Below are 26,829 nucleotides of genomic sequence, written 5' to 3' on the forward strand. Positions count from 1 at the left end.
CACCCACACAGTATTTTCCCTTTTTGAGACAGTCTTGCTATGTAGCCCAGGTTCCTCCTGTCTCAGTCTCCTGCAGGCACTGAGCTTGCACTGACAAGTCATGTCCCCAACATCCAAGGAACTCTGACTTGGTTAAATATGCTTTCTAGAACTGTACATAACGAAGTGAAATGGGCTCTTGACCAGGGTGTTTGAAAATCTCCAGCTGTGCAAAATATTTAACACACTAAGGACTCTGACCATAGACACCAGCATAACCTCACCTGGATTGACAATATCAATCGCATCAGGTAAGCAGATTCTGCCATCTTGATCCCAAGTGGCATTCAACATTACCCTTAATGATAGAAGACAGATTGTTCCTGTCAAAAGCAGAAAAAAAGGAACACTCTTTCATTATTTTTCAATATTCAGAGAGTTTATCCACTGCAACAAAGCAAAGGAAAAAAGTTAATAATAATTGGAAAAAAATAATAACTGATTCAAAAATATATTGGGGAAAAAGACTAATTTTTAAAATGCATGAATAAGTTAACCAAAATTTAGAAAATTTTGCTGAAGAATCAAAAAGAAATAACTATATTACAGCCCCACATTAGTAAAAAAGTTCTCAAAATTATTGATAATTTAATGACTCCTATCAAAAGCTCACTTTTCTGATAATTCTAACAATTTCTAAAATTATTCTAACAAAATATTTATTGTAAAAATTTCAAAAACAAGAATAAGGAGACACTTTACCCAATGTTAGATTTTATTGTTATATTTAAATATTAAAATAACTTTGCTATTACATACAAGTTAGAAAACAGGTTAATGGATCTAAATACAAAAATCTCAAAACCGACAAAATGCACAAAAAACTTTGTGTATATGATGAAGATGACATGGTGAAACGTAACTCTTGAATTAAAGTGTTTTGAATTCCCATTCCCTACCCCAATACAGACAAATTGTCGGTGTGTAGACTTTCTGAACCATAATTTTCCCATCTTGTCCAATGGTGCTAATTTTGACAAGATTGAACAAAATAATCTAAGTAAAGCAATCATGCCCTAATGTCTGAGTCCAAGAGAAAATGTAAGGGAGAAAGTCGAATGTGTTTGTCTGGAGTTCAGGGGAGTGGCCAGACCTGGAGTCTCAAGTACAGCTGAACAATGGGTAACCATCCTGGCTCCCGTGGCAGGATGCGATAGTAGGATGGGGTGGGCTCGAGAGGAGAAGAAAATTGGAAGAAGGTGGAGGCATAAACACCTTCTCGTCTCCAACATTAATTCACCGTGTGTTTTTCTGCCTCTCTTTCACCCCCTTCAAACCACCCAAGTCGTTTTCTAGCTCTGTCGCTATAGACAAGTCACTTAAACACTCTGTGCCTCAGTAGCCTCATTAGCAAGATCAAGACAAAAATCTCTGGTGAAGATGAAGTGAGTTGATGTACACATGGAGGTTATTGCACTTTGGCACATGGTCTGTGCTAAGTACCTATTATTCAACTTTCATCACCACTGTTACTCAGGTTCCTCCCTGCTCTCAGAGTATGAAACAATAAGGGATGGTCTACAGATTTGTTCAAAGCAAATCTACAGATGGGGTGCATGTGCTTTGGAGAAGGATGGGGAGTATTATAACAGTATAATATGAGCCATGAGCCATGAGGATAGTCTTAAATACTCAAGAAGCCATTTAAAAAGTAAACGCACTTACTGGATGCGGTAGTTCACATGTGTAATCCTAGCTACTCGGGAGGAGATCAGGAGGATCGTGGTTTGAGGCCATCTCAGGCAGAGAGTTAGGGAGACCCCTTCTCAACCAATAAAGCCAGGCACGATGGCACAGGCCTGTCATTCCACCTACACAGGAAGCATAGATAGGAAGATCATGGTCCTGGTCAGCCTAGGCATAAATGCAAGACCCTGTCCCAAAAAAACCGGGGGTGTAGCTCAAGTGGTGGAGCACCTGCCTAGCAAGTGCAAAGCCCTGAGTCCAAAAAATGAGAAAAGCAGTAGGTATGAGGGGATCGGTACCAGTAGGAAAAAATGAGAAAAGCAGTAGGTATGAGGGGATCGGTACCAGTAGGAAAAAATGGGAAAAGCAGTAGGTATGAGGGGATCGGTACCAGGAGGAGGGAAGGGGGAAGATGTGGAGAAAGAGTGGAAGGGTGAAGATGGTGCAAATACTGTGTATTCATGTACAAAAATGGAAGATGATACTGTTGAAACTATTCCAGGACTTGGGGTAGGGAGAGCTAAAGAATGGTGGAGGGGTGAATTCAACTATGATATATTGGATACAACATAAGAACTTTGTAAATGCCACAATGTACCCCACCCAACACAACAATGAAAAAAGAGGGGAAAAAGCAACAGATAAGATTAGTTTTAGCAGCATATTCTCTCTAATCAAATATATCCAAGCTCTCATTATTTCAACATACAAGTAATATAAATCTTATTGGTGAGATATTTTACATAATTTTGTGCTAATTCTTCCAAATCCAGTGTATACTGTGCACATGCCCCAAAATCTATTCCATTTTAAGGCGAGCTAGCCACTTGCAGGGAGGACCTGTCACACCAGACAGCAGAACTCTAGAAAAATGGTGAGATCAGGAGCCAGACACATGACATGTCCAATGAAGACAGCCACAGGGGAATAATGAAGAAAACAAGCAAGTTTGATGAAAGATAGAGAAGAAGGAAATGCTTCTGCAAATGAAAGATAACTGTACTTTTCTTTCCCGTGATAAAATGTATACGTTGTCATTTCCCTGTCAAACAGAATCCTGATACGTGATGTGCAGGAAGAGATTGAGAAACAGTTTGATGTTAAAGAAGATACGACAGGCAGGCACAGTTATGCAAAATACAACAACTGGGACAAGGTACGGTATAAACCTCCTGTTTGTCAATACAGCAACCGTCACCACTTATTGTTACTCAATTTTCCTTCACTCTAATTCCTCACAGTTGATCTTGCTCTTAAGATTGTAGCTTGGACTGAAAAAATGGTGGGAAAACGTCCTGACGTGGTCTCTCGGATTAAAATTGGATCCACAGTTGAAGATAATCCACTGTATGTTCTCAAGGTAAAAATAACTTAAGAACCACTGATTCTTGTTATAGAAACATGAATTTAAGAGTTAGCTTGTGACACGACTGAACTAGTTTTGAGACAGCAGAAAGTCTTATCTTTTTTTTTTTCCTTCGAGACCAAGAAAGTTTATTAGTAAAGCAAAGCAAAGAGAGGAACATGGAACTCCACCCAGACATGGTACACACATCTGAGAACAGGTCTAATGAGTGCTCCAATGTCAGGGGTACTTATGGTGAAAAAGTAGGTTAGGGTTTGGCTCAAATTTACGTTAGGGTAAGTGCTCCCTTTGTTTTGACACCTCGGCAAAAAAGTCTTATTTTCTGAAGAATATTTAAACTCTGGACATCGATTCAAGCATAAGCAAGGAAGAGAGGAAAGGTTTGTCAGAACCGCACAGCGGGCAAACCCAACAAACATCTCATTCCACATTCTTACTACAACAAGAGTTTTTGGTGGCCCTGGTGAATCAACCCCTTTCCCAGCCAGGAAAATTCATGGAACAGATGAATGAGTGTTGTAGAGAGGCATTTAATTATCACACACTCATGGATCCCAGAACAGCACAGCGGGGTTTCTCAAGGCCAATTTGGGGGGATCCCTCTACAGCAGAGTTAATGATGGGCTCTTGGCTGCTGCTGGATTTTTGTTCATCTAAAGACACCGCTCCCTGGAGCATCCCACAACTACTGGGAAGCCCATCCTGACACTGAACCCCTTCATTCAGTGTCTGCAGTCACACACACCCCAAAGAAATCTAAACTCTCTTCAAAGTGACAGCCCTTCAAAAATATCTGGTACTGTGTGCACCCCTAACTCCAGGCGTAACACAAAATCTTCTCCCCGCCAGGCTAAACAACCCCCGGTTTATGAAAACAGAAAAAGAAAAGAACACAGAAGTAACAATGTCTCAAACACAGGGTGTCAGCAATAAAATAAGAAAAACCATAGATTATGGGGGGGTTGGGGAGGGACAATACTGGGGTTTGAACTCAGACCTCATGCTTGCTAGGCAGGCACTCTCCCAACCCTTTTCGCTTTAGCTATTTTTTTCTAATAGAGTCCCATATTTTTGCACTGGACTGAAATCCTACTATCTATTGCCCCCTGGGTAGCTGGATGACAGGCACACGCCACCACTCCCAGTTCATTTGTTTAGATGGGGGTCTTGCTAACCTTTTGCCTGGGTTGGCCTCAAACTGCAATCCTCCTTGTAGCTGGGATTATAGGCATGCATGTACCACCATGCCTGCAGATTATTATTTAAAAAAAAAAAAAAAAAAATATATATATATATATATATAAGCAGCTCTTACACTAGGAAATTTTTCAAAAAGAACTCAAGACAGCAGGTTACAAATAATGTGTAGACATTTAAGGACTTGTGCCATTATCCTCCCTGAGAATCTGTGCAAATATAGCTCCCATTCAACAAGACAGGGGAGAGGACTGTTTGGAGAACATGAATGAGTCATTGGATGACAAGGGATCCACGTGTGGGTTTGTGTAAAATAACACCTCAAGTTTATTTTTAAATAGATCGGGAAGGAAAATGAGAGAAGGGCTATTTTCATGGACTGTGGCATCCATGCACGAGAGTGGGTTTCCCCAGCATTCTGCCAGTGGTTTGTCTACCAGGTGAGTGAATCACAGATCTCACGATTCTGACTGCTGAGTCTCCATCACTTCATTGGGGTGACACCCTTTCCAAGGCAGCAGAGTCCCCCTTAGCTAAAGGACACTGTATCTAGTGCCATCGGGCAGAAAGGCTCTGGACTTTATTCATCACTACAGTTTTATAAAATCGGTACCTTCCTTCAAACTTCATGAAGCTAAGAGTTTATGAAGGTAAAAGAAACTTTTTTGATTATAAGGTGAAAGTATGTGAAATCTGAAACCACCTTTCTATTATGAACTGCAAATTTAACTTGAATGAACCCATATCAGATATGTCAGTTTACATATCTGATGGCCTTGCATGAACTTGGAATTTTCATGCTAAATCTCCTCTCCAGATAAGAAATAACTCTGTTTTTAAGATTCTTTACGTTTTTTTATATTTTTATTGTACTGAGGGTACATTGTGACTTTTACCAAAGCTCTTACACTATATCATACCTGAATTCAGCCCCTCCATTATTTTCCTTTATCCCACCTCCAAAATTTTTAAAAGTTAAATCTAGCTAATGTGTTTCTCTACTCCTCTCCATGAACTGTTTATGCATTCTGACTCCTACTTCCTTTTAACCTTCTCTTTCCACTAACTTTTGCACACACACTTTGGAACAATGGTTGTTAAGCCATAGACACATTCACTAGGAAAGAATCTGCCATAGAACTGATTTGTACCTAAGCTGTTTTAGCTCTCCCAACTAGAGGCCAGGTATCCCTTCCTCAATGCATAAAGGAGCAAACATCATAGGACCATAAGAAATCTCCTGGAGCTGGGCATGGTTCTTCATATCTGTAATCCCAGTGGTTGCTGGATAGAGGCACGAGAATTACATGTTCCAGGTCAGCCTGCAGTACAGGGCAAGACTGTGTCTCCAAAAAAAAAAAGTCTCTTGGCTTCAATAGAGATGTGCCTGGGAAGGATTTTCCAAGACTGGTAAGATTTTTTTGGTAGTTATATAAAGCTCAGATAATAAGAGAAATCTCAGAAAAACATTGATTTGATCAGTCTCTAAATTTCTGGCAATTTTATTTTTAATTTTATTTATTGGTGGTGCTAGAGACTGAACCCAGGGTCTTGCAAATGCTATCCAAGACTTTACCACTGAGCTATATTTCCAGATAGAGATTTTTATTAATAAAAGTTTTTCCTTGGTTGGGAGTATGTCTCAGTGGTAGAACACATGCTCAGTGTAAAACAAAATAAAGAATCTTTTCTTTTGTCCTATTTATAAGTATTTATGACCTCTCTCCAGAATTTCCATATCCTGTGCCTGTGGACCGGGTCTGTATTTATGCAAAGGGTGTAAGTAAAGTGTACAACTAACGCACCACTCAGTCTCTATTCTTCCTGTGAAACGCGTCTTGCATGCTACAGTTGGAATACCTCATGCTGATAATTAAGTGATCCTTTGAAGAATGTTCATTTTAATGAATGTCACTAGTCTGAAATGTGGAGTTTTTCCTATCACCTGTCTCGGTGATTCGTCTTTGTATAGTTTGGAGAAATAAGTTTAAAATCATTTGACCTTGGGCAAATGACTCAAGGAATGACAGCGAGTACTACTAGAACCATAGCTTTCCATGGGGTAGCTCAGTTTCACACCGATAACTTGATTTTTTTCTTACCTCTACAGGCAACAAAAAGTTATGGAAAAAACAAAATTATGACCAAACTCTTGGACCGAATGAATTTTTATGTTCTACCTGTGTTCAACGTAGATGGGTATATTTGGTCATGGACACAGGTACTGCTTCATAGTCTCCTGTTTGCATTTAAATGCTTCATTATTTACTGGCTTTAATGCACACTGATTGCCAAGTATTAAGTTCAAGATCTGGGTAACTGGTTAATTCCAATTCAGAGAGGTATATTTTTTAGTTTTATTTCAGACTAAGTCAGCTGTGGTTCCCTGGTTGCATAGATGGCCTCGAAAGAATACAATATTCTTGGAGGTGAAGCTAACTAACATCATGAGAAAAGGACACAATGCAGTCATTTAGAAGGAAATGCATGATTATATGACAGGACAAATCATATTCCTACTGAAAATAAGTCACTTCAAGACTTTCATGGACACACTGGTTTCAAAGCAAAAGTTATTTTACTCTCAATTTGGAAGAGGGGTGGGGTGGAATCATTGCATCAAAAATTAAGAAGAGATAGATATTTTATAGGATGTTTGGTTGTTCCACAATTGCCAGAAAAGATTAATACTGAGCTTTCTGGTCAAATGCTAGCACATCAGCTTCTTTTCTGAAAACTACATTCTAACAGTCATGTTATGAGCTATAGTTTACCTGAATCTGTAAATAGAAAAAGATATTATAATATTATAACTTCAATTACAGGCAATTTCAGAGTCTTGTGGATCTTTTCTTCCAATCAACCACTTTTAAAACTACCTGAATTATTTCATTGAGGTCTAAGAATATTGGTATTAAAGCCTCATTTCTAAAAACAGTACAAATTGTAAGAAAACAATATCTTCTTTAAAATAAAAGGGCTCCAGTTTAATAGATAGGTTCCAAACAAAGCCATAGACACCTGCAGAGAGAATCCAAGGTGGTCAAACTGAAAAGGGCAAATGCTCTTGTAAACACTGCCATTCAATCCCACAGAACCGCATGTGGAGGAAAAATCGCTCCAAACACCCAAACTCCACCTGCATCGGCACTGACCTCAACAGGAATTTCAATGCTTCGTGGAGCTGTGAGTTCAGACTTGCTCTCAGGGAAAATTGCTGGAACGTTTATGCTCTGAACTTAACGAAATCACCTGTTCACTTCAGTTAAAATGGGTATTCCCTGAGTGAGTGCTAACTTTCCTATCTATTACGTGAAGACAGCCATCAGTATGGTAGAAGGGTCGTGAATGTTTTCCTGTGGGAGGAAGAAGACATTTGTCAAGCTATCTCTCACTGAATTATCTAGCTTGCTAAAAGACAGGCACAATCCAGATGTACAAAGATTCAGATAATCCGAACAGAGACCTCAGGTCCCTCCTCTTCCTGGTCTGATAAAAGTTGAGACAGACCAGTGGTTAAATCCAACATACAAGTATTTCTTCAGATGCTTAGTAAAAGCAACATCTGGGGCAAAAAAAAATTAAAGTGAAAAGCTTAATGGGAATTTAAAGAGGCTGAGACCCACTCCATCCCATGACACTGCAGTGGGCACACAACAATGGTCTTATGGCTATAGGCTGTCAGGAAGAAATTACCCCTTCTTTGCCTACTTTGATTAAAAATATCACCTTTGCTTTTAACTCTGTTCCACTCAAATAAATATGATAATAGTAGCAGCTCTTCTTAATCAAGAACTTCCTCCTGAAAGAGGCTGAAGAAACTCAGGCTCGTGGACCAAGTCCGCTACCATATGGCATGTGTGCGCAAAGTCAATGTGCAGAGGTATTCAGACAGCCCTGTAAACACGAGGCCCGAGTGTTTACAACATTTGGGGATCAGCCATCAGAAGGCACGGGGACTATGCCGACAGATGGCAGGTTGTGAGCTCATCCACCATGTCCTCCACAGCTTCTCCGAGCACCAACCACCCATGTATGGATACCTATCGGGGCCCTGCACCAGAGTCTGAGAAAGAGACAAAAGCTGTCGCTGACTTCATTCAAAGCCACCTGACGTCAATCAAGGCTTATATCACCTTCCATTCCTACTCCCAGATGCTGCTGTTTCCCTATGGCTACACATCAAAACTGCCACCCAACTACAAGGACCTGGTACGTAAGAAATCTTCTCTGCTTTGTACATTGATGCCATCATTGACTTTCTTCTGTTCATTCACTTGGGTTCCAGTGAAGCAGTTTCACATTTTTATATGCCAGAAGAAGGAACTAATGAAGTCAGCCTTCAAGTTAAAGTCATGACCTGTAGATTCATTTTTCATCTGATAAAATTATATAGATAATAAAATCTTTCAATATGATTTTAGGAAAAAGCCAGGAGGAGGAAATGTCTAGGCCACCCTGCGTGCTGTACACATGAATTGTCACAATGAAATCCCCTCAAATTATTAATTGATACTAATTCAAAAATTAAATTAAAAAAGAACACCATGCATAGTTTCCAATAAATCACAGGAACCGTCAGGGTGAACAGGTGACTTAAAGGATAAATACCTTGAATTACTATAGAAAAAAGAAAGTAAAGCAGATAAAGTCAGTGTCCCAATTCCCAGTGGTCAGCAAGCAAGGACATCCAGAAGAGCTGTGCGTCAAATGCTGCCTTCTAAAATTAACTCAGAAAAAAACAGGTCATGGTTCTCATTTGGACCTCAGTCAATCAGAATCAGCACAACAGCATTTAACTTTAGTTATATCAGAGATGGGAAGCAGTCATTAAGTCCATCTGTGCACACACAGCAAAGAAAATATGCAATTCATGGCCCAGAGTTATTTATTATTCAATCTAGACAAGAATCTAAACCCTTGAGTTTGATTAATTTGTGCAGATATGGCAATTCCATTTCAATCTCCTCTTGGGAAAATGACATTATGGATAAAAAAAACACTCGTGTATATACAACAAGCAACTTGGAGTAAACTAAAAGTTCTCTCACAGCAACCAAAGAAATTTAGAAAGAAATCTGTTTCTTCAGTATGTACATTATATATACCGACTTTAAAATCTTCATATCAGAATATATTAGTGATTATATTCCATTTACATTCATTCCGATAGCGATTCTCATAACACAGAACGCTGATGTTTACTAAAGGTCATGAGATGCCACTCTGGAAGAGAAGCCCTCATTTAGCAGAATTATTTTAAAGAGGAGTCAGTCAGCTTTCTTCCCCAGGCATGAACTCAGACAAGTGGAGAATGTCCTGGGGAAAATACAGGACTATTGCAGAGGAAGGAATGGAGAACACAGAAGAAACTGCAGAGACCGACTTTGTAGGGGACAAAGGATAGATAGATAATAGATGGATGGGTAGATAGATAGATGAGATAGATTGATTGATATAGATAGATAGATAAACAGATAGACAGATAGGTAGGAGAGAAGGAAGGAGAGAGAGAAGGAGGAGAGAGAAAAGATATGGCATTACTGCATACCATTGACTATACATTTAGAAGTCTTTACAAAGACAATATAGCTTACTGAAAATGCTTCTCAATTAATCATTTATTTTATTTTGATCTAAATTAAGGGTATTCACACAGTATTGTACAAATTCCCCTCTAACTTTTCCTTTCACTGCAGGTCAAAGTCGCCAAGATCGGCACTGAAGCTCTGTCAACTCAATACGAAACCCGCTACATTTATGGCCCAATAGCATCAACAATTTGTAAGTTTTTCCTGTCATTTACTATGACTTTTTCCCTAATTCTTTTTTATAAATATTGAGGACAATTATCAACTTTATAAATTAGGGTTAGAAATCTGGGATTGCTCATTTAAACTCCAGTTTCTGCAGGAGATTCTGAGCTAATACGTGTGCACCTTGGGGAGAGATTATGCTTGTTTATTGGGATAAGAGTTTTCTAGAAGCGAATTTACAAGATTATGAGGTTAACAGAAATTAGTAAATCAAGACGAATTTAGTTTCAATCACCCACCTTTCTTTTCCCCACCTCCACCACCAACAATGTTTTATCTTCATGGCAACTAACAATTATTAAAGTTTGGCAGAGTCCATGCTTAGTTTTTAATTAGTGTGCTTTCATTGGACTCTTTCTTCTTTAGACTCTTTCTTCATGTGAGCAGAGTCCTTTCCCTAAGTCCTGGTGAGAAATTGTGTAATCAGTTTCAGCCCCCACGGGTGTGGAAAGCCAGCTTCTTGTCCTTCTGATCCGACCCTTCCCATCAGGGGCCGCTGAGATCCGTGTGGTGAGCTGAGAAAGGGAAACCACCGCGAGGCTCCCTTATTTTTGCTTTATAGTCCAGCACTATGAAAGTGCACCTTGCTGTTTTGGGCTTTCATCAAGTCTCGTCTCTGGGTGCCTTTTAACTCTTGACCAAGACTTCCTGGTGTTGATTTACTTGTCTTGTTTTCCATATACAAGGAATCAGGAAGCTTTCTGCAGAGTAGTTTGGCTTTGCTGACAGTATGGCCTCAACTGGGTCTTTGTAGCCCAAAAGCACAGAGACTAAGTTAACAAACAGGCATAGCTATGTTCCCATAAATCCCATTTGCAAAGACAAGAGGCCAACTCTCACACCACATGCTAAATAATATCTGAAATTATGTAGGCGCTGTGTTCAGCCCTTGATGGTGACAATCTCGGTTAGTCATCACAAAACCCTATGAAGTGAGCAGTACTATTTAGCAGTTGCCAGTAACTGGCAAAATTAGGACTCAATCCTAAGTTTTAACAAAACCCAAGCCCTTGATTTTGACCACTGTGCACACTGCTTTCCCATTTGCTTTTGTAACTACAACAGCCAGTATTTTCTACTTTCAAGCAATAACATCAACAACAAAATGGCCTTTGGTGATTTTCACCAAAGGCCATTAATTCAGGCCCTGGGAATTGAGATCATTCCTGCTCTTACAGCAAGCTCTCAGTGTCCCCTGAGCCCCAGGCCCCCGAGCACATAGCACAGGGCAGGATAGGGAAGAACAGTGGAATTCGTTCCCATAAACCTGCTCGAGGAAAATCAAAACAGGAAATGGGTTGAAACCACCACGAGACTGGGCTTGATCTGGCTTGCATCGCTCTCCGGACTATGATGTCTAATGCTCAAAAAGTGAAAATCGAACTTATACTTTCACACATTTCATGCACAACCCCCCCACCACCAAACACACTCATATTCACCTTCTGCTTTCAGAATCTGTGAGTTTTCTAAAAATGTGTGTGTGGATTTTCAATAACTCTACATGGCCACAGCTTCCAAACACTTACAGGCCAAAAGCATCAACTTGGTGTGAATAGTTTGCCTTCCCGGTAATCACTAGGGAGTTTTAAAATGCTGTCACCACATGCTGTGTTTAGAGTCTGCTCGTTGGAGGCTCCTTTGGTGGAACTGTAAAAGTAAATGGCACAGAAGATACATCCTACTTCCAGAGAACATTCATCAGCAATCACCTGTCAGCTGATCCTTACTAAGGGGTTGAAGAGAAAGTATAGTGACATTTGTGCTCCTCAGCATCCAAAGATCTTGTTACAACACAGTCCATGCCAGGGACTTCTTATACCTACATAGGGATGACAAGATTGCAAAGAAAAATGAAATACTCCCCACTACATGAGTGGATAAGAGTGAGCAAAGGAAGGGACAAACAGTCTAGAGCAACAATGTAGATGGCAGCCTTTGTAGCAGGCACCAGGAAATAGCAGGGCTGGGGGGCCACCCAGACGCCATGGAAGAGTTGCTCCTCTGAGCAGGAAAAATACACAGATGCCCTTGGGGTCCAGCAGAGAACAAAGGGTTCCTAACAGAAGTTTCCCAAAGACTATTGGAACATCAGGGGATTATCCATTGGGGGAGGTGGTAAACAAACAGGAGAGTTCTAGAACTATGCACAGCCCCAAATCACGACCTCAAAGTGAAGGAGAGTTTATGGAGTCTGTGTGTGACAGCCCTGAACTCTGGAGCATCCAGAGTTGAGACATGGTAACTGCTCTGAAGGAATCCACCTTTAAACTGGGAGGAGCAGACAGCCTCCACACCAGCATGTGTCACTTTCAAATGACTGTTCTGTACAACAGAAGTGTTTTAATTTTTATTACCTTATGCAAAAACATTTTTTAAGAAATGGAGCTTTGGAAAGAATTTCCTCTTTCGCATACGGCCAGACACATCTCCATTTCTTGGAGTAACTGCTTTAACAGAGCATCTGGCTGAAAGTTAATCAGACCTTCAGGAGAAGCAGAGAGTAGCAAAGTGGTTGACTTCGTAGGACTAGAAAGTAAAGGCATCTCACGAGTAAAGTCATTCCACCATCCTGATGATCACTTAACAAGCCCCAGAATTTGGAGAAAACATCTAACTTATGGCACTATTCTTTTTTTTTTTCTTTTTTTTTTTTTTGATGAAGACAGAAGAAAGGTCTTTGGGAGCATTTTTTAAACCCAAATCATGGAAAGATATCTGACCCTCAGAAAAAATAGATATAAATTTGCAATTTGAACCCAAAAAAACAAATATATATATATATATGTATATCAGATAAGTTAAAATCATAAATGTTGGAACCAGGGGGGAGCCTGGTAGATGCTACAACCCATGGTTCTCAAGCCCAGTCTCCCAGTAGAGCCACAAGGGACAATTAAACACCATGGGTGACCAGGTCCCACTCCCAGAAACTCCGATTCCACCAGTCTAGGGTGGAGCCCAGGTGTTTGCATGTTTTTAAAGTACCTGAAGTGATGGTAAGACGAAGCTAGGGTTGAGGACCACTGATGCAGGCTAACTCGCTCATTCATAGCCTGTGCAACTGAGGCACAGAAAGACTTTGTCACTTCAGGGAGGAACAGGAACTAAAGTCAGCATTCCAGACCACAGTCAAATGGGTGTATGGGCTATCAACTACTTCGCCCCCAAAACAGCAAAATTCGGGTGGCCCAAATATTTAAATAATGATGTGAAAAGATTTTGAAATATTTACACTTGCATATTAACAGTACAACAAGTCCTTCACCACCTTGGAAGTAACTGAGCAGTACCGAGTGAGCAGAAATCGTTGTTGGAATTGATAGGAACCAGGGAGCTCGAATCATTTACAACACCACTCTGTGAATCGCATGAATTAAGAAGTTGATTTCAAAATGCTTTCCTTGCTCCTTTCCCCAAAACTGCAATGTCTGCTTTTGGTCCTCAACCCCGTGCTCGTCTCCATTCTCCATTCTGAAGAGGAGACAACGGAGACTTGCCACCCTAGACACCAGTCTCTACTTCCTAAGATTACATCAGGAGGCAAGAAAAGGGCAGAATAAATATTTTAATGTATTCTCATGTGTCTCTGACTTTGACTCTTGCTTAAAATAGAATTTCCACCTGCAAGTGCGGGTTATTATATTTAATGCGTTTTTAAATGGTGGGATTTTCTAGAAAATACCATATTGAGTAGGCAGTAAGTGGAGTCCTCGTTAAGTCAGCAGCACCACCCCATATGAATTCCTTTGGGCTGTCATCAGATTCTGAGCTTTACAGTTTCACTCTTATGCACCTTTATTGCATTCTAGTAAGTTCCTTGCACCAAATACTGTCCTTGAGAGAGGCAGGAAGTATATTGTTTCCAAATGTTGATATATGAGGGATATTTTGTCCATGAAAAAATAAATTATACTGTAGAACTAAGAGAAGACTTTATTGGGTGTGCACAAGGCCAGTAATATAATGCAACAGTTAACAGCATGAACTCTGAAGATGTGGCCTGGGTTGAACCTGTGTGTCTTTTAGCAAATGGCCTACTCCCTCTCTGCCTGAGTTTCCTCTTCTATAAAAGGGCAATTGGTATTTACATCAGAAGGTTGGGGTAGGAGTTAATTAAATGACTTAACATGTGTAGAGCACTTAGAAGGGTGCCTGGTATTTATCCAAGTGACTATTACTATACTTTATAAATGTACGCATGTATCTTAATGGGTTTTCATGGATGTAATTAAAAGGCTACGTTTCATGTGCAGCAAATTAAGTTCTATAACAACGTCTTCTTAGGGGTTAGAAAGCTCCAACATCGCCTTTATTGTATGCCATGGTGCAGTTTTGTTTACAAATGTAAGGTCCAGAAGATGCTAAAAGGGTATCATAAGAGAAAGTGTATGACATTCTATAACCTCACATAATTAAGAAAACTCACAAATTACTTATATTCTCAGTCACCACTATCAATCTTAATGAGAAATTTCACATAAAGGAAATCTCTCAAGGTGAGGTAGCTATGCCCTGAAACCCTCTGAAATCACACAGTTGACTCAACTCAAAGGGAGAACTGGGACGGCTAAAAGCTGCCAGGTTCGTTAAAAGCCTAGCATGTCTGCAGACATGTCCCAGACACTGCTTCTGTCTATTTGTCTCCTGTTCTACTGAACTCTTATCTTTATGCACTTTCCTTCCAGTGAACATAAACCCAACTGGTTAAAAATGGCAACCTTCCGGAATCCACACAGAGATCTCAGCTCACATGCCCTACAAACGCCCTGTGACACTTGACCCTGTTGAACTCTACTTGCCTGAACTTGGCTTCCTTAACTTTGAACGCCTCTTCTTCTCCTCTCCCTCCTCCTTTCTACTCCGTCTCTGGTGACTGTCTCCAAAAGTAACATGCTCCAGCAAGTCAAGTATGGCACACAGACCTCCCAGGAGTCTCTCTTGAGGCCCCCTCCTCTTCCTGCCATCTCTTCCTCAACAGGAAGTGCCTTTTATCCCAGTAGGCTGGAGCCCCCGTTGTTGTGCAGGAAAACAATCACCTTTCACCCATGCAGCTGGAACCAGCGGGGCTCTGTGGGAGCCAGTGGTACCAGGCCAGCCACCCAGGCAAAGGCTCTAAAAGCTTCATTATCATCAGAATCACAAGACACAGCAGTAAGCCAAGACCTGCATGCTCAACCTCAGTGAGGGCAGCACCTGCTAAAACAGAAGACTTATGGTTTAAGATTTAACATACAGCCAGAATTCCAGAATATAATACAAAAAAAAAAAACCTCTTGTCATACTAGATACAAAAAAAAATTAGAGCTTAAATTGAAAAGAGAATCAAAATGCCAACACGGGGATGGTTGAGCTGTTGGAATTATCTGAGAAGAATTTCAAAAGGTTGGAAAACACAATTTCCAACTATTAATCAAAACTAAGAAGGAGCACCAAGCAGCACACGCCTGTAATCCCAGCTCTCCGAGGTAGAGGCAGGAGATCAGGAGTTGAAAGCCAGCCTGGGCTACATAGCCATTACTAGTGACCAAGGGAGATATTAGTAAGGATGAGAGGATCTCCCAAGAAGATAACGCTCCAAAATATGGGTGAACCAATCCATCTATGATTTTCTGCCAGTAACTTGGGTCATTCTCCCAAGTTCCTTCCCAAATGTCCTACTAATATCTAACATGTCCCTTTATCTTCCTTTGTCCTTTCTCTTCCCCAGCCCAGCCCTCTCTTTTCCCCACTGCTTGAATTGAAATTTTAATCATTATTTTGTCAAATTCTGTGATCTCCCATCCCATTTTTCTTACATAGAGCCATTCTATTTTATTCCCAGTGTGTGATTTCACCCAAGTTCCAGTTTTCCTGTCACAGCACCTCCCATCTGTTGTCTACCTTTTCCAGTCCAGATTAGCTATTCTAAAGTGCTAAAGTGCCCTGTCACCTCTCAAACAAAACCTGAACACGTCTGATTTACAGTTTCCCAGATGAGCCCACAAATTCTCACTGCTTCCTTCACTGCAGCCCAAACGGATCTCCCGGGTCCCTAGAAACACCTCCGGGCTTTTCCATCCTCATTGTTCATGGCCAGAACACCGGTCTCCACCTCCACCTGGAGAACACTTGCCTTTCTTCAAAGATTCTTCTCCAGTTCCATCTGAGTCATGAAGCTGGGTCACCCTCCTCACCAAGCACAATCTGTTTTCCCTCGAAGTTTTCATAAAATAGTGCTTTTCTTCTGAGGTTCTTCACCTACTTGCGGTCTGTTGACTTGCATTTGACCTCTCACCAAATGCACCTTTCTTCATCTTTGTACCTTGCACCACCCACCCTCTCCAGGGCCTAGTAAAGTGTATTGGTTTTTTGGTTGTGTTTGTTTTGTTTTTGTTAAAGGCAAGGTCTGACTATGTAGTCCAGATTGGCTTTGAACTCACCATCCTCCTGTGTTGGCCTCCCAAGTCCTGCCACTATAGGTGTGCACAATCACATCAGGCCCAAGTAAAGAATACAGGGCATGGTAAAGGTGTAAGAAATATTTGTGGAATAATTTAAGGACCAACTCTATCTCCACCAAAATGTTCCTCCTCTCTTCATCATAGCCTTGAATTCTTATCTTTTACACCTAAAATGTTCATGTCAATTGTCCTAGGCTATAAATGATTTTACTTATAAAAAACACTTTTCAGGCTGGCGGAGTGACTCAAGTGGTAGAGCACCTGCCTAGCAAGTATGAGGCCCTGAGTTCAAACCCCAGTGACACAAAAAAAGATATAAAAATACTTTTCTACTACATCAGACAAACTCTACATATAAATGCATTTATAGTTATGTACACATACACACAAATATATATATATATATATATATATATATGCCCTCTAAGAGGTATGTTTATATTTTCAATCCTTTTACCAAATATAGCATCTTTGGTAAAACTGACATGAAAAGTTTGAATTAGGGGATTAAGTATGTCCTTAAAATGACTTAAGCTTTCTTGACCTTGTAACTGCGAAACACTTGTCCCTAGCAGCATGAATAGCAAGAGACCTGGGACATGGAACACAGTTTGCACAGTAGTGTGAATGGCTGACCTCGGTGGTTTCCAGCTCCTTCCCGCTCCACTTCCTCAGCCGCTTGCTTGAAGCTCCTTATCTACCGCATGCTCCAGAAACCTCTGCGGCTTAGCGCTGACCCACCCACAGCGTGGTATCAAATGCACCACTGTCCATCTGCAAGGTGGCCGGGTGCAGATGCGTGACTGCTTTGCTGTATGTGCTGTCCTACCCAGAACCCTACTGCCCTTACCGCAATTAACTGTACACATAACTATTTTTTATTGCTAAATAAAAAAATACACCAGCAACTTCCATTTCAAGAAAAACGCTAGTGTTTGTCTCTAATTAAATATTTCCTCCTTCTGTTTTCCAGACCCTACATCAGGCTCTTCCTTAGATTGGGCTTACAACCTTGGCATTAAACATACCTTCGCCTTTGAGCTCCAAGATCAAGGCAGGTTCGGGTTTCTTCTTCCAGAATCCCGCATAAAGCCAACCTGCAAAGAGACCATGCTCGCTGTCAAGTTCATTGCCAAGTACATCCTCAAGCACACGACCTAAGGAGTTTTCTATGCTTGGATACGCCAGTTAACCCTGCGTTGGGCCTTTCCAGAAAGTCAGCTTCCAGTTGTCTGCAGAGGGAGCTGCACCTCTCACTCTGGAGACATGCATTATTTTATTTCTTTTTGCTTTTATTTACTCCCGGTAGCACCGTGACAAAGTGACTTTAAGTGAAACCTTTTAAATCATTTTCCTTGCTCTAAGTGAAATTGAACCCAGTGGAAAGCACTGTTGTGAGTATTTTTAAAGGAGACCTATGGTAGTGCACAGGAAAGAAAGGAAAACCTCACTTTCAGCAGAAGCTGATTCTTTGCCACCTGGCTTCCCCATTTCATGTGCTCACATAATAAAAGATAAATAAAAGTAAATAAAATGCACTCCAGAGCTTTACAAATGCCTCTGTTTTGGTAAGCTATGTTCTCAGCATTTCTTTTAGCTTTAATAATTCAGATTAGGGCTTCTCATTTGGTCTCATGGTAGGAAGGGGTTTCTTCAATTTTCAAAAACATAACTTGTCTCTACATTTTTTTCTGGTAGAAGAAAACATTGTTTCTGTCTTTAAAATAGCAGAGAGTGTCCTACAGGACATAAAATGGTTCACGCACAGGTGAATATTAGTGCTTTAAATAACCAACCTAGTTCTTGTTAATATAATGTACATTAGGTTTAAAATAGTTTAATTTAATCTGTTATAATCAGAGCAAGCTACATGCCAAAACATCTCTTGGCAATTATGGCTGTAGCAAGAAAGTCTGCTCGGCTGACTCTTGCCCTCCTGATAGATAGAAGGAAGCCAGGAAAGGCATTACAAGTTGAAGACCAAAAGCCATGGTGACCAAAGGTAATTGGAATAACCTGCTTTACACTGTCTGTAATCTACTGGTTAAGATGTTGTGATCAGGTGACACCTGCATTCCAGAAACCCGAAGCACAGATGCCCACTACAAAGTTGACCATAATTTTAGGGAGGAGTTCCCGAACTTCCCATAAACTTACCCAAAACCATAGGTCAGAGTTCAGAAGATCCTGAATGGTCCTGAAAACCAAGTCGACAAATGTCCTGGCACAGTGCTCACAAATCTCCTAGGACCCAAAATAGAGAGAAGGCACACCATTTACTTGAGTTTAATATTTCTCAATCAGAGAAAAGTTATCTGAGTAAGTAAAAGTCACAAACCGAAAAAGACTGGTCCTCACCCTAATTGAGTAGATTGTGACTGTTATTCCAGGGTATTTTTCCTCTTTGATGTCACACGAATTATGAAAATAAATATGTGAAGAAAACATCTATATTGAAGTTTAAAAGCTAAGGCGCCATTTTTCTGAGAACTCTTGGGTAGTCAGGGCTGTGTTCTCCCCTTACATTTCTCTTTGATCAGAGATCAAAGCAGCAATAAATAATCTTGGTGGGACACTCATTCACCTGAGTGTCGATGAAGGGATGCAGCTCTGTGCCTCCCAACTGCACCCTGAGACAGCACAGTGCTGTCTGAAATCTGCTCCTCCCTCCTTCCTTCCTTTCCTTCTCCACTTTATTCTCCCTGGAAATAGGGTGCCCCAATTCTGAGCTACACATAGCCATCCAAACAAAGGCTCTGTTTTCTTTTTCAAAAAATAATAAATTTTCTTCTGCATTCTAGTACAATAAAAATTTGGAAAAGAACTTGGATTTCAGAGCTCTAGAAATGTGATCACAGGTCAATACCTTCCTTTCTAATTGAACTGTAAAACTAAGCTACTGGAGTTTCCTGTGCTTTATTTTCTTCTATACAATAAAGTTACGGCAAACATCTTCGAATCAGATAACAAGGTGTTTAAATTGTTACCTCTTAGGTGAATTTGTTGTTTTTCAAATAATGTATCAAGGACAGATTATTCAGACCAGCTTGGGTAGCCAGTGGGTAAATGGTAGAAGGGATCCTTCAGGTCAGCTCGAGCACTCTGGCTTTTCTCCAAGATGGGAAGCTGAACAGCACCATGGAGACCACACAACTCAGAGTTCAAGGAATTCTCACTTTAACCAGTCGTCTTCTGCCTTTTCTGTACTGGTGTCTTCCACTGCCCACAAACCATCTTCAGGGTCTGCCAGGCAAGGGGAATCACAGAGTCACCAGGGAACAAGGATTCCACTGGAACCCAGGAGATCCCAAAAGCTTTACCAACCAAAAGGCAAACCCTTGTGATGATGGGAAATTGAGCTCAATTCTTCCTAAATCTGGATGATCCACAGGTGGCACCAGCAATGGCTTAGAGGTTTCTGATCTTCTAAAAAGGCTCTATTTTCTTTTTTGTTGTTGTTTTTTGTTTTTTGGGTTTTTTTTTATTTTTATTGTTTTATTATTCATATGTATATACAATGCTTGGGTCATTTCTCCAGCCTGCCCCCACCCCCTCCCTTATCACCCACTCCGCCCCCTCCCTCTCCCCCCCAACCCCTCAATACCCGGCAGAAAAAAGGCTCTATTTTCAAAACACTATTGCAAATGGTGCTGGGCTATGAGCTATAAGATGAAGCACTGTGAATTGTATGGCACGGTCCAAGATGCTCACTTCAAAGACTTCTAGAACATCCACTATGGCCCTTGTTTCCTTTTCATTCTCTTTCCATTTGGCTGTAATAAGATTGTGATGGTGGATGCTGGTCTATTATTTTAGACCATAAGACAATCTGGAGAATCCAAGGAAAGAGGATGACAGAAGGATTCTGGGATCTTAGGCCTTCACCAGGCAGAGATACTAATCCAGGCTTAGGCTACTTATTTTAGGATTTAAATATGACAAAGAAATAGGGGCTGGGGTGTAGCTTAGTGGTAGAGTGTTGTCTAGCATGCACAAGGCCCTAGGTCTGATCCCCAGCACTGAAGAGAACAGAAGAGAGGCGAGAACAGATGAGAAGGGAAGGAAGGAGGGAGGGAGGGAGGGAAGGGAAGAAGGAAGGAGGGAGGGAGGGAGGGAGGGGGAGGAAATAAAGGTTGTCTTTAGTTAAGCTACCATTGCTCAGTGTCATTGTTCTTCCCCACCAAACCCAATGCTACTAATGGAACAGGTAGCCTGAAAGCTCCAGCTGCTTCTTGGATGGAGACATTAGAAGATGCAGCAGTTCTGGGAAAAAGCCAGAAGCAGAAATCAGGAGGTGCAGATCAAAATTCTGAGTCTACCAATAAATAATATCTAGCAAGAGCTCTCGCCCTTGGCCTTCCCTGCCTGTCCCTAGAGTTTTATTAGAATCTGAGGCAACAGATGCTACCACAGACCCTCTCATCTCCATTTCACAGGTTGCCCTTCTCCAGGTAGATGGCATGGAAAGATGCCACACGACTGTCACCTCAGCTGGGATTCTTCCCAGCTGCACCTCAGTGGCCGTAAGCAATGCTCCAGTGTGCAGGTGTGCACACTGCTGTGTGCAGAGTTCCCATCGGTTTATCACGATATGGAGCTTAAACACAGTTCAATCTGAAACCAGACACAACTCCGAGTTATATTTTCCCAAATAAAATTAAAAGTTACCTCCAACTCTGGGGATCTCTGTTTACACAGTCATTTACTTCCACTTTTGTTGCTCTTGCCTGTTGCTGACAGTTTCTTCTTTGCTTTTTAGTGATCATCAGAGAAAAGTGTAACATGTCCATTAGGTAGAGGGAAAATAGGTCAAAAACAGGAAAAGTAAAAATCGTAAAATTTTACAAGATGATAAATTCTGCCAATTTGTTACGGTGTTACGGTCCTTCCCAGTGACGTGGCGTGTTAACTGTGCACAATACAACCGTGCAATATCCCACAGACACCTCTCAAAGTTACCCCCCAAATGAGGAAAGAATCAGTATACCACCATGTAGGGAGGAACAAGATAAACAAGGAACAGCATGAAATTCAGATTCCATTGGGTCGAGGGTCACCTCGTTTTCATTCAACTGATAACGTAGAAAATTGTGGGTAGGACTCACATTAAAGAAAACAAGTACATAAGTCCTAACAAACTGGAAGGTTTTATTGTGCAAAACCAGCTCAAAGCAACACTTTCTGAACAGTGAGGCTCAGGTGAATACAAAGCAGGGTTGCAAGGTCACCCCTTTACACGTCTTTCCCCTTTTCAACAACCGGGCTTCATGATTAAAATACCCAGCCGTTTTTCTATAATGAATCATAATAGCATCTTGAAAACTCCGGCAGCATATAGGTTACTGTCAGAATTCTCTCCGGCAAAGCTTTTGGGAGCTTCTGTAGCATTTCCTTGTCACAAAATCCATTATGCCAGGACGGCTCTCAGGCTGCCTGAGTAATGTCTATCTGAAGATTATAATTTTGTCATAAAAATTTACTCACGTGAACTTAGCATAAAAGGTCTCCGTCCAGAAAGAACGAATCGAAATGGGTATATTATCTCCTGAACTGCTTTTCTGCTCACTTATCTTTCAATTACAAGCCTTAAGTTCACCGGTGTCAAGAGAGGTTAAGCCAGAAAAATGTAAAACAATTTTTGAAATTTGAGAGGGAAATTTGACACTTAATGCTTCAAATGCATCGCTATTGCCTTGGCATCGCTAAGTGTGCTCTTGATTCTTTTTACACCGTGGATTAAATCTTTAAAAGACTTTGCATGAAACAAAGAAAGATCCAATACGTACAATTCTGTGTATAAAATAATTTGCAGAGACTATGGTTCTGTTCTGATTTAAAGCTTCAATTTCTCTTTTTTTCAATCTACTTTACAAAATTTAAATTTCAGGAGGTAAGTGAAATTTATTTGGGCAAGAGGAGGGGAGGTTCTGTGAAAGCCATCACAGAACAGTGATGGCAATGATCATCATGGACAGTAGCAGCTGAGCAGTCCTGGACAGGTCACAATCGCTCTCCTACTGACCTCTGCGTTTGATCACCACCGGCCTGAGACTTTGAGGATGGAGGCTGTGACTCTTCACCTGCGATAATGAGAGACGTAGCTCACAGTGCATTACTGACTTGAATATTAATGCTGCAAATTGAAAACTAGATTTTCATACTTCCAGATTCAAATTCTGTTACACCAAACTGTCCGATGGTCTTCACTTCTCTAGAAAGCGGGGAAAGAGGCTACCTAATTCATGAATCATGAATTTAAGTCCCTCTCCTCCAGCCAAGCTGAAGGAGCATCACTGTAAGGACACATCAGACGCTTCCCAACGGTCCACACATGGGGTCCTCGCCCTTAAACGTTCCCTGGAGTCACCAAGAGGCAAAGGCATAAAGAGCTCAAATTGCTGGGCCACCCCCAGAGTTTCTGATGCCATTCACCTGGAGGGGGCACAAAATCTCCATTTTAACAAATTCTCAGGCAATTCAGAGGCTGCTGGCCCTGTACCCCACTTTGAGAACCATGGATACAGAATAATCCCAAAATGTCCCTCCATTTTTTCAGTGATTAGTTTTCCAGTATTTTTGTGGCCTTTATTTAACTGTGAAGTTTATTGGCAAAATAATTTTCTCATAGACTTCATCTCTAATTTAAAGGATAGACAAACCAAAGAACAGATGAAATAAGAACACTGCAATTCCTAGCTTCTGTAAAAATGTTTATAAGAAAATAAACCACACGTTTGGACCTATTTCAAACCCACTGCACATTTAAATAGTTTACAAATGTACAGAAATATTAAGTACAATAAAGGGTCCCTGCTTTGAAATTTTACTGAATTGATTCTATAAATTTGATTAGCTTTGTTAACTCATATTTATACTTTGTACATTGGTTTGTGGAATTTTAAAATGCTTTAGCTTTTTATCTTAAACATCATAACCAAATCCACTTTGGGGACATAAAATACGTGGCTTCTGCCAAAACCTCCATTCACGATGACTGAGTCCCACTTAGGACACTCCGATTTGGAAGCTAAGAATTCCTTTAGTACTGAGAAGTAGCTTCCCAAACAGGAAAACTGGGCAGATTCTGTGCAGAATGTTGGCAGAAGTGTTTCTGGAGTTCACAGCATTCGTGTGTGGGAGAGTAAGTGGAGGGTCCCAGCCACGTGACTCTCTGTGGCCATCAGAGACACAGGAAGGGGGGATAACCTGAGGACTTCCTTACCTGATGTCATCCCCCCCACCAGACCAAGTTCAACGTGTGTCTGCTTCAGTTAATCTTTTACAAAGACTGAGAAAGGAGGAAAAGGTAAGGAACAGGTGCCTAGACATTGGGACAGAAGACTGGAAAGAAAAAGAACCAGGAAGAAAAGGTAAGAAAATCTAATTTCCCTGCTCCCTCCCTAAACCTCACTTTCCCCAGAATGATCATAATGTTCTGCCTCGGAGCCTCATCGCGACTCAGCTGTCTGCTCCAGAGAGCACATCTCTGCAACAAATTGCCTTTCCCTGACTCCAGCATTGGACGAGGACAGCCTCGTGTTGCTGGCATGCCCAGTGTCATGCATGTTTGAAATGTCAGCCGGCATGCCCAGTGTCTTTCTCTTACATGTAAGCGCCCTCATTCCTTTAACCTTATCCTAAACCAAACACATTTTAGATACTGTGTATGTGTGTGTGTGTGTGTGCACACACTGGAGATTGAACCTCAAGCCTTGCATAGGCTAAGCAACAGTCAGTGAGCTCTGCCATCGCCATCCTCTGATAAAGTGTTTTGAGGATTAAAGACACATGCACAGTATTTGAATTTGCAATAGATGTAAGGGAGCACAGAGGGACGTGGAGGTCCCTTTGCACACAGGCTTCACCACTGACTCGTCACTGCCCATCAGCCCACCTGTAAGATCCAGGTAGTGGTACCTATGTTGGGGGATTATCGTGAAGATTAAAAATAAGTGTATAAAACATACCAGTCAATTGCCCCCGGTTTTCTCAGAAGTGAGGGGATCCTGGATGTGAGACTTGACAGTGCTAAAGCAACAGCCCAGGCAAGAGGGTCACCAATTCACACTGACCGTTTCTCGAGCAAAAACAACAAATATTAGGGTGACTTCCTCTCCTTTCTAATTTCCCAGAAGCTATTTCATCAGCTAAAACCTCTGCTAATATTTATTAATGGCTATCACTTTCCTATTGTGTGCTAGATATTTCGTATGTATCATATCAGAGACTCTTGATTTAATCACTCATTTGGACAGATGCCAAAATGGAGGCACAGAGTAAAGGAACGTTCTACTCAAGCTCACACAGCTCAAACAAGGATTCAAACGCAAGCGTGGGGTTTTAAGATGCCGTGGACACTGCAGTCCTCGTACGCAGCCCAGCAGGCTGGGTCTGCTACAAAGGTACAATCAGCACCTCAAGTACCGGACTCCCGAACCAGAATCTGGGCTGACACCAAGCTTCATCCCCTAAGGCCTTGACACTGGCAATGCTCCAGAATCTGCAGCTATGGAGAAGATTGGAAAACCCCATTCCACCCTCCTAAGCCACACGCTTAGTGAAGGAAGCAGAAGTCAAACAAAAATAGAATTCACGTGTCCTAAAAACCCCGTGGACCTCGGGCTGAGAAGTAGACCTAAATGCTTTACCTAAGTAAATTGGAAACTGCAATTAACCCAGACAGTTCGCTTTTTTGTGCTTCAGAAATACCTGCTTAGGGAGGGGGAATAAAGGAGAATGATGGAGGGGTGAATTCAAGTATGATATATTTGATACAGTGTAAGAACTTTTGTAAATGCTACAATGTACCCCCAGCACAACAATAAATTTTTTAAAAAGAAAAAAAAATAACTGATTGAAGTCCAGTATGGTGGCTCACACTTATAATCGTAACTACTTGGGATGCAGAGATCAGAAGGATTGCAGTTTGAGGCCAGCCCATGCAAAAAGTTAGCAAAACCCCATCTCAACCAATGGCTGGGTGTGGCAGTGCGTATCTGTCATCTATGCTGAACAGGAGGCATGAATAAAAGGATTGAGGTCCAGATTGGTTCAGGCATAAATACAAAATCCTATCAGAAAATTACCTAAAAGCAAACAGGACTAGAGACATGGCTCAAGTGGTAGAGTACCTGCCTGGCAAACCAAAGGCCCTGGGTTCAAACCCTAGTACCACCACAAAAAAATAAACGACCTGCTTAAAACATGACCAAAACGATGCTTCTTTTTCCTCATTCAAATGCTGGAGACAGAGGCCTGCACATGGTTGAGAAGAAACTTTCAGCTGATCTACTTTTGGTTCTGTTCAATTTTGTGACTTTCCCATAAACCGGCAATCTGAGAAAACTCATGATCAGTCAACCTGCTTACAGTTAGCATCGATTTAGGGTTTCAAATATAAATATAAATTAGCAAGTATTTCATGTTCTTTTCAAAAACGGAAACTCTGCAGTGATAGTCTATCAAGCACTCTTACCAAAAGCACAGCAATAAAAGCTCACGGCAGGCTGAAGCCAGACACTGGAAGTCAGGAATGATGAAGTCGTTGTGGTTAGCTCGATTAAAAGCACTCCGTCTCGATAACAACTCAGACCCAGTTCAGAGCAACAGCTTCAGTCGATCAGAGTAAATATTTTATGTGCCAAAATACGTTGGGTACGCAGTGTGCACCAAATTATGTGTTTAATTAGCCACATTTCACAAGAAGCCTCCACAAAAGGCCACCTCTTCCTTATGACATATTTCTCCATAGAAAGTTAATAAAATCATCACTGCAAAACAACCACAATTAGAAAGCAAGACTACAATTGCACCCTCAAAACTCCCGGCTAAATCCAAGGGTTGCTACTTGGACAGACCAATCCTTCTGTAAAATGCTGTGCAATGGAAATTTCCCAGCTCCTGTGTCAGGTCTGAGATGTCAGTTGACAGACTGAGTAAGGTAAGAAGAGAACTGACATTGCTGGAGCCCCGTTCGGGGGCTCATGTCACAGTCACATTTAACCTCTCGACAGTGCTAATCACCAAACTTAGTAATCGAGAGGAGTCACTCCTAGTTCCCAGCTAACACCAGCGTTAGGATTTGAACCCTGTAAAGCACAATGCCTTCCACACATGACTAAGTCTTTCAGAACACTGGAGCTGAAGGTGCACGAATTTCCCTAACAAGGGGGAGGTTGCAGACAGCAGAGCCTCATGGGGCTGAGAAAGCAAAAGACAGCCTGTCCCTCCCCCCACAGCCCAGGGAACACATGCTTCCAGTTATCCCCTAGAAATGAGAGAC

The 26,829-nt window shown here is 41.3% G+C and overlaps 1 protein-coding gene and 1 long non-coding RNA gene across 3 annotated transcripts in view; one reads left to right on the forward strand and one right to left on the reverse strand.

Annotated features, from left to right (window-relative positions):
* Positions 1-18,112, forward strand: part of Cpa3 (carboxypeptidase A3) — a 28,528-nt gene extending 10,416 nt beyond the window's left edge. Inside the window, exons 4-11 of one of the 2 annotated variants that reach the window (XM_074059276.1) lie at positions 2,779-2,881; positions 2,984-3,085; positions 4,630-4,728; positions 6,399-6,509; positions 7,384-7,474; positions 8,298-8,500; positions 9,988-10,072; positions 13,356-13,617. In XM_074059276.1, coding sequence (XP_073915377.1) covers positions 2,779-2,881; positions 2,984-3,085; positions 4,630-4,728; positions 6,399-6,509; positions 7,384-7,474; positions 8,298-8,500; positions 9,988-10,072; positions 13,356-13,390 — 829 coding nt within the window. In that variant the 3' untranslated portion in view covers positions 13,391-13,617. Of the gene's footprint in view, positions 1-2,778; positions 2,882-2,983; positions 3,086-4,629; positions 4,729-6,398; positions 6,510-7,383; positions 7,475-8,297; positions 8,501-9,987; positions 10,073-13,355; positions 13,618-17,520 lie in introns of those variants that run through there. The other variant, XM_020158330.2, reaches the window with a different exon arrangement.
* A 1,440-nt stretch (positions 18,113-19,552) lies between these two features.
* On the reverse strand, positions 19,553-26,116 carry LOC141418574 (uncharacterized). The gene is made up of 3 exons (XR_012443202.1): positions 26,023-26,116; positions 21,216-21,298; positions 19,553-19,790 (listed from the first exon to the last, which is right to left on the reverse strand). It is a non-coding gene; the product is annotated as an uncharacterized lncRNA (long non-coding RNA).
* Between the last annotated feature and the right edge of the window lie 713 nt (positions 26,117-26,829).

This window comes from Castor canadensis, chromosome 17, assembly GCF_047511655.1.
Source record: "Castor canadensis chromosome 17, mCasCan1.hap1v2, whole genome shotgun sequence".
Classification (NCBI taxonomy): domain Eukaryota; kingdom Metazoa; phylum Chordata; class Mammalia; order Rodentia; family Castoridae; genus Castor; species Castor canadensis.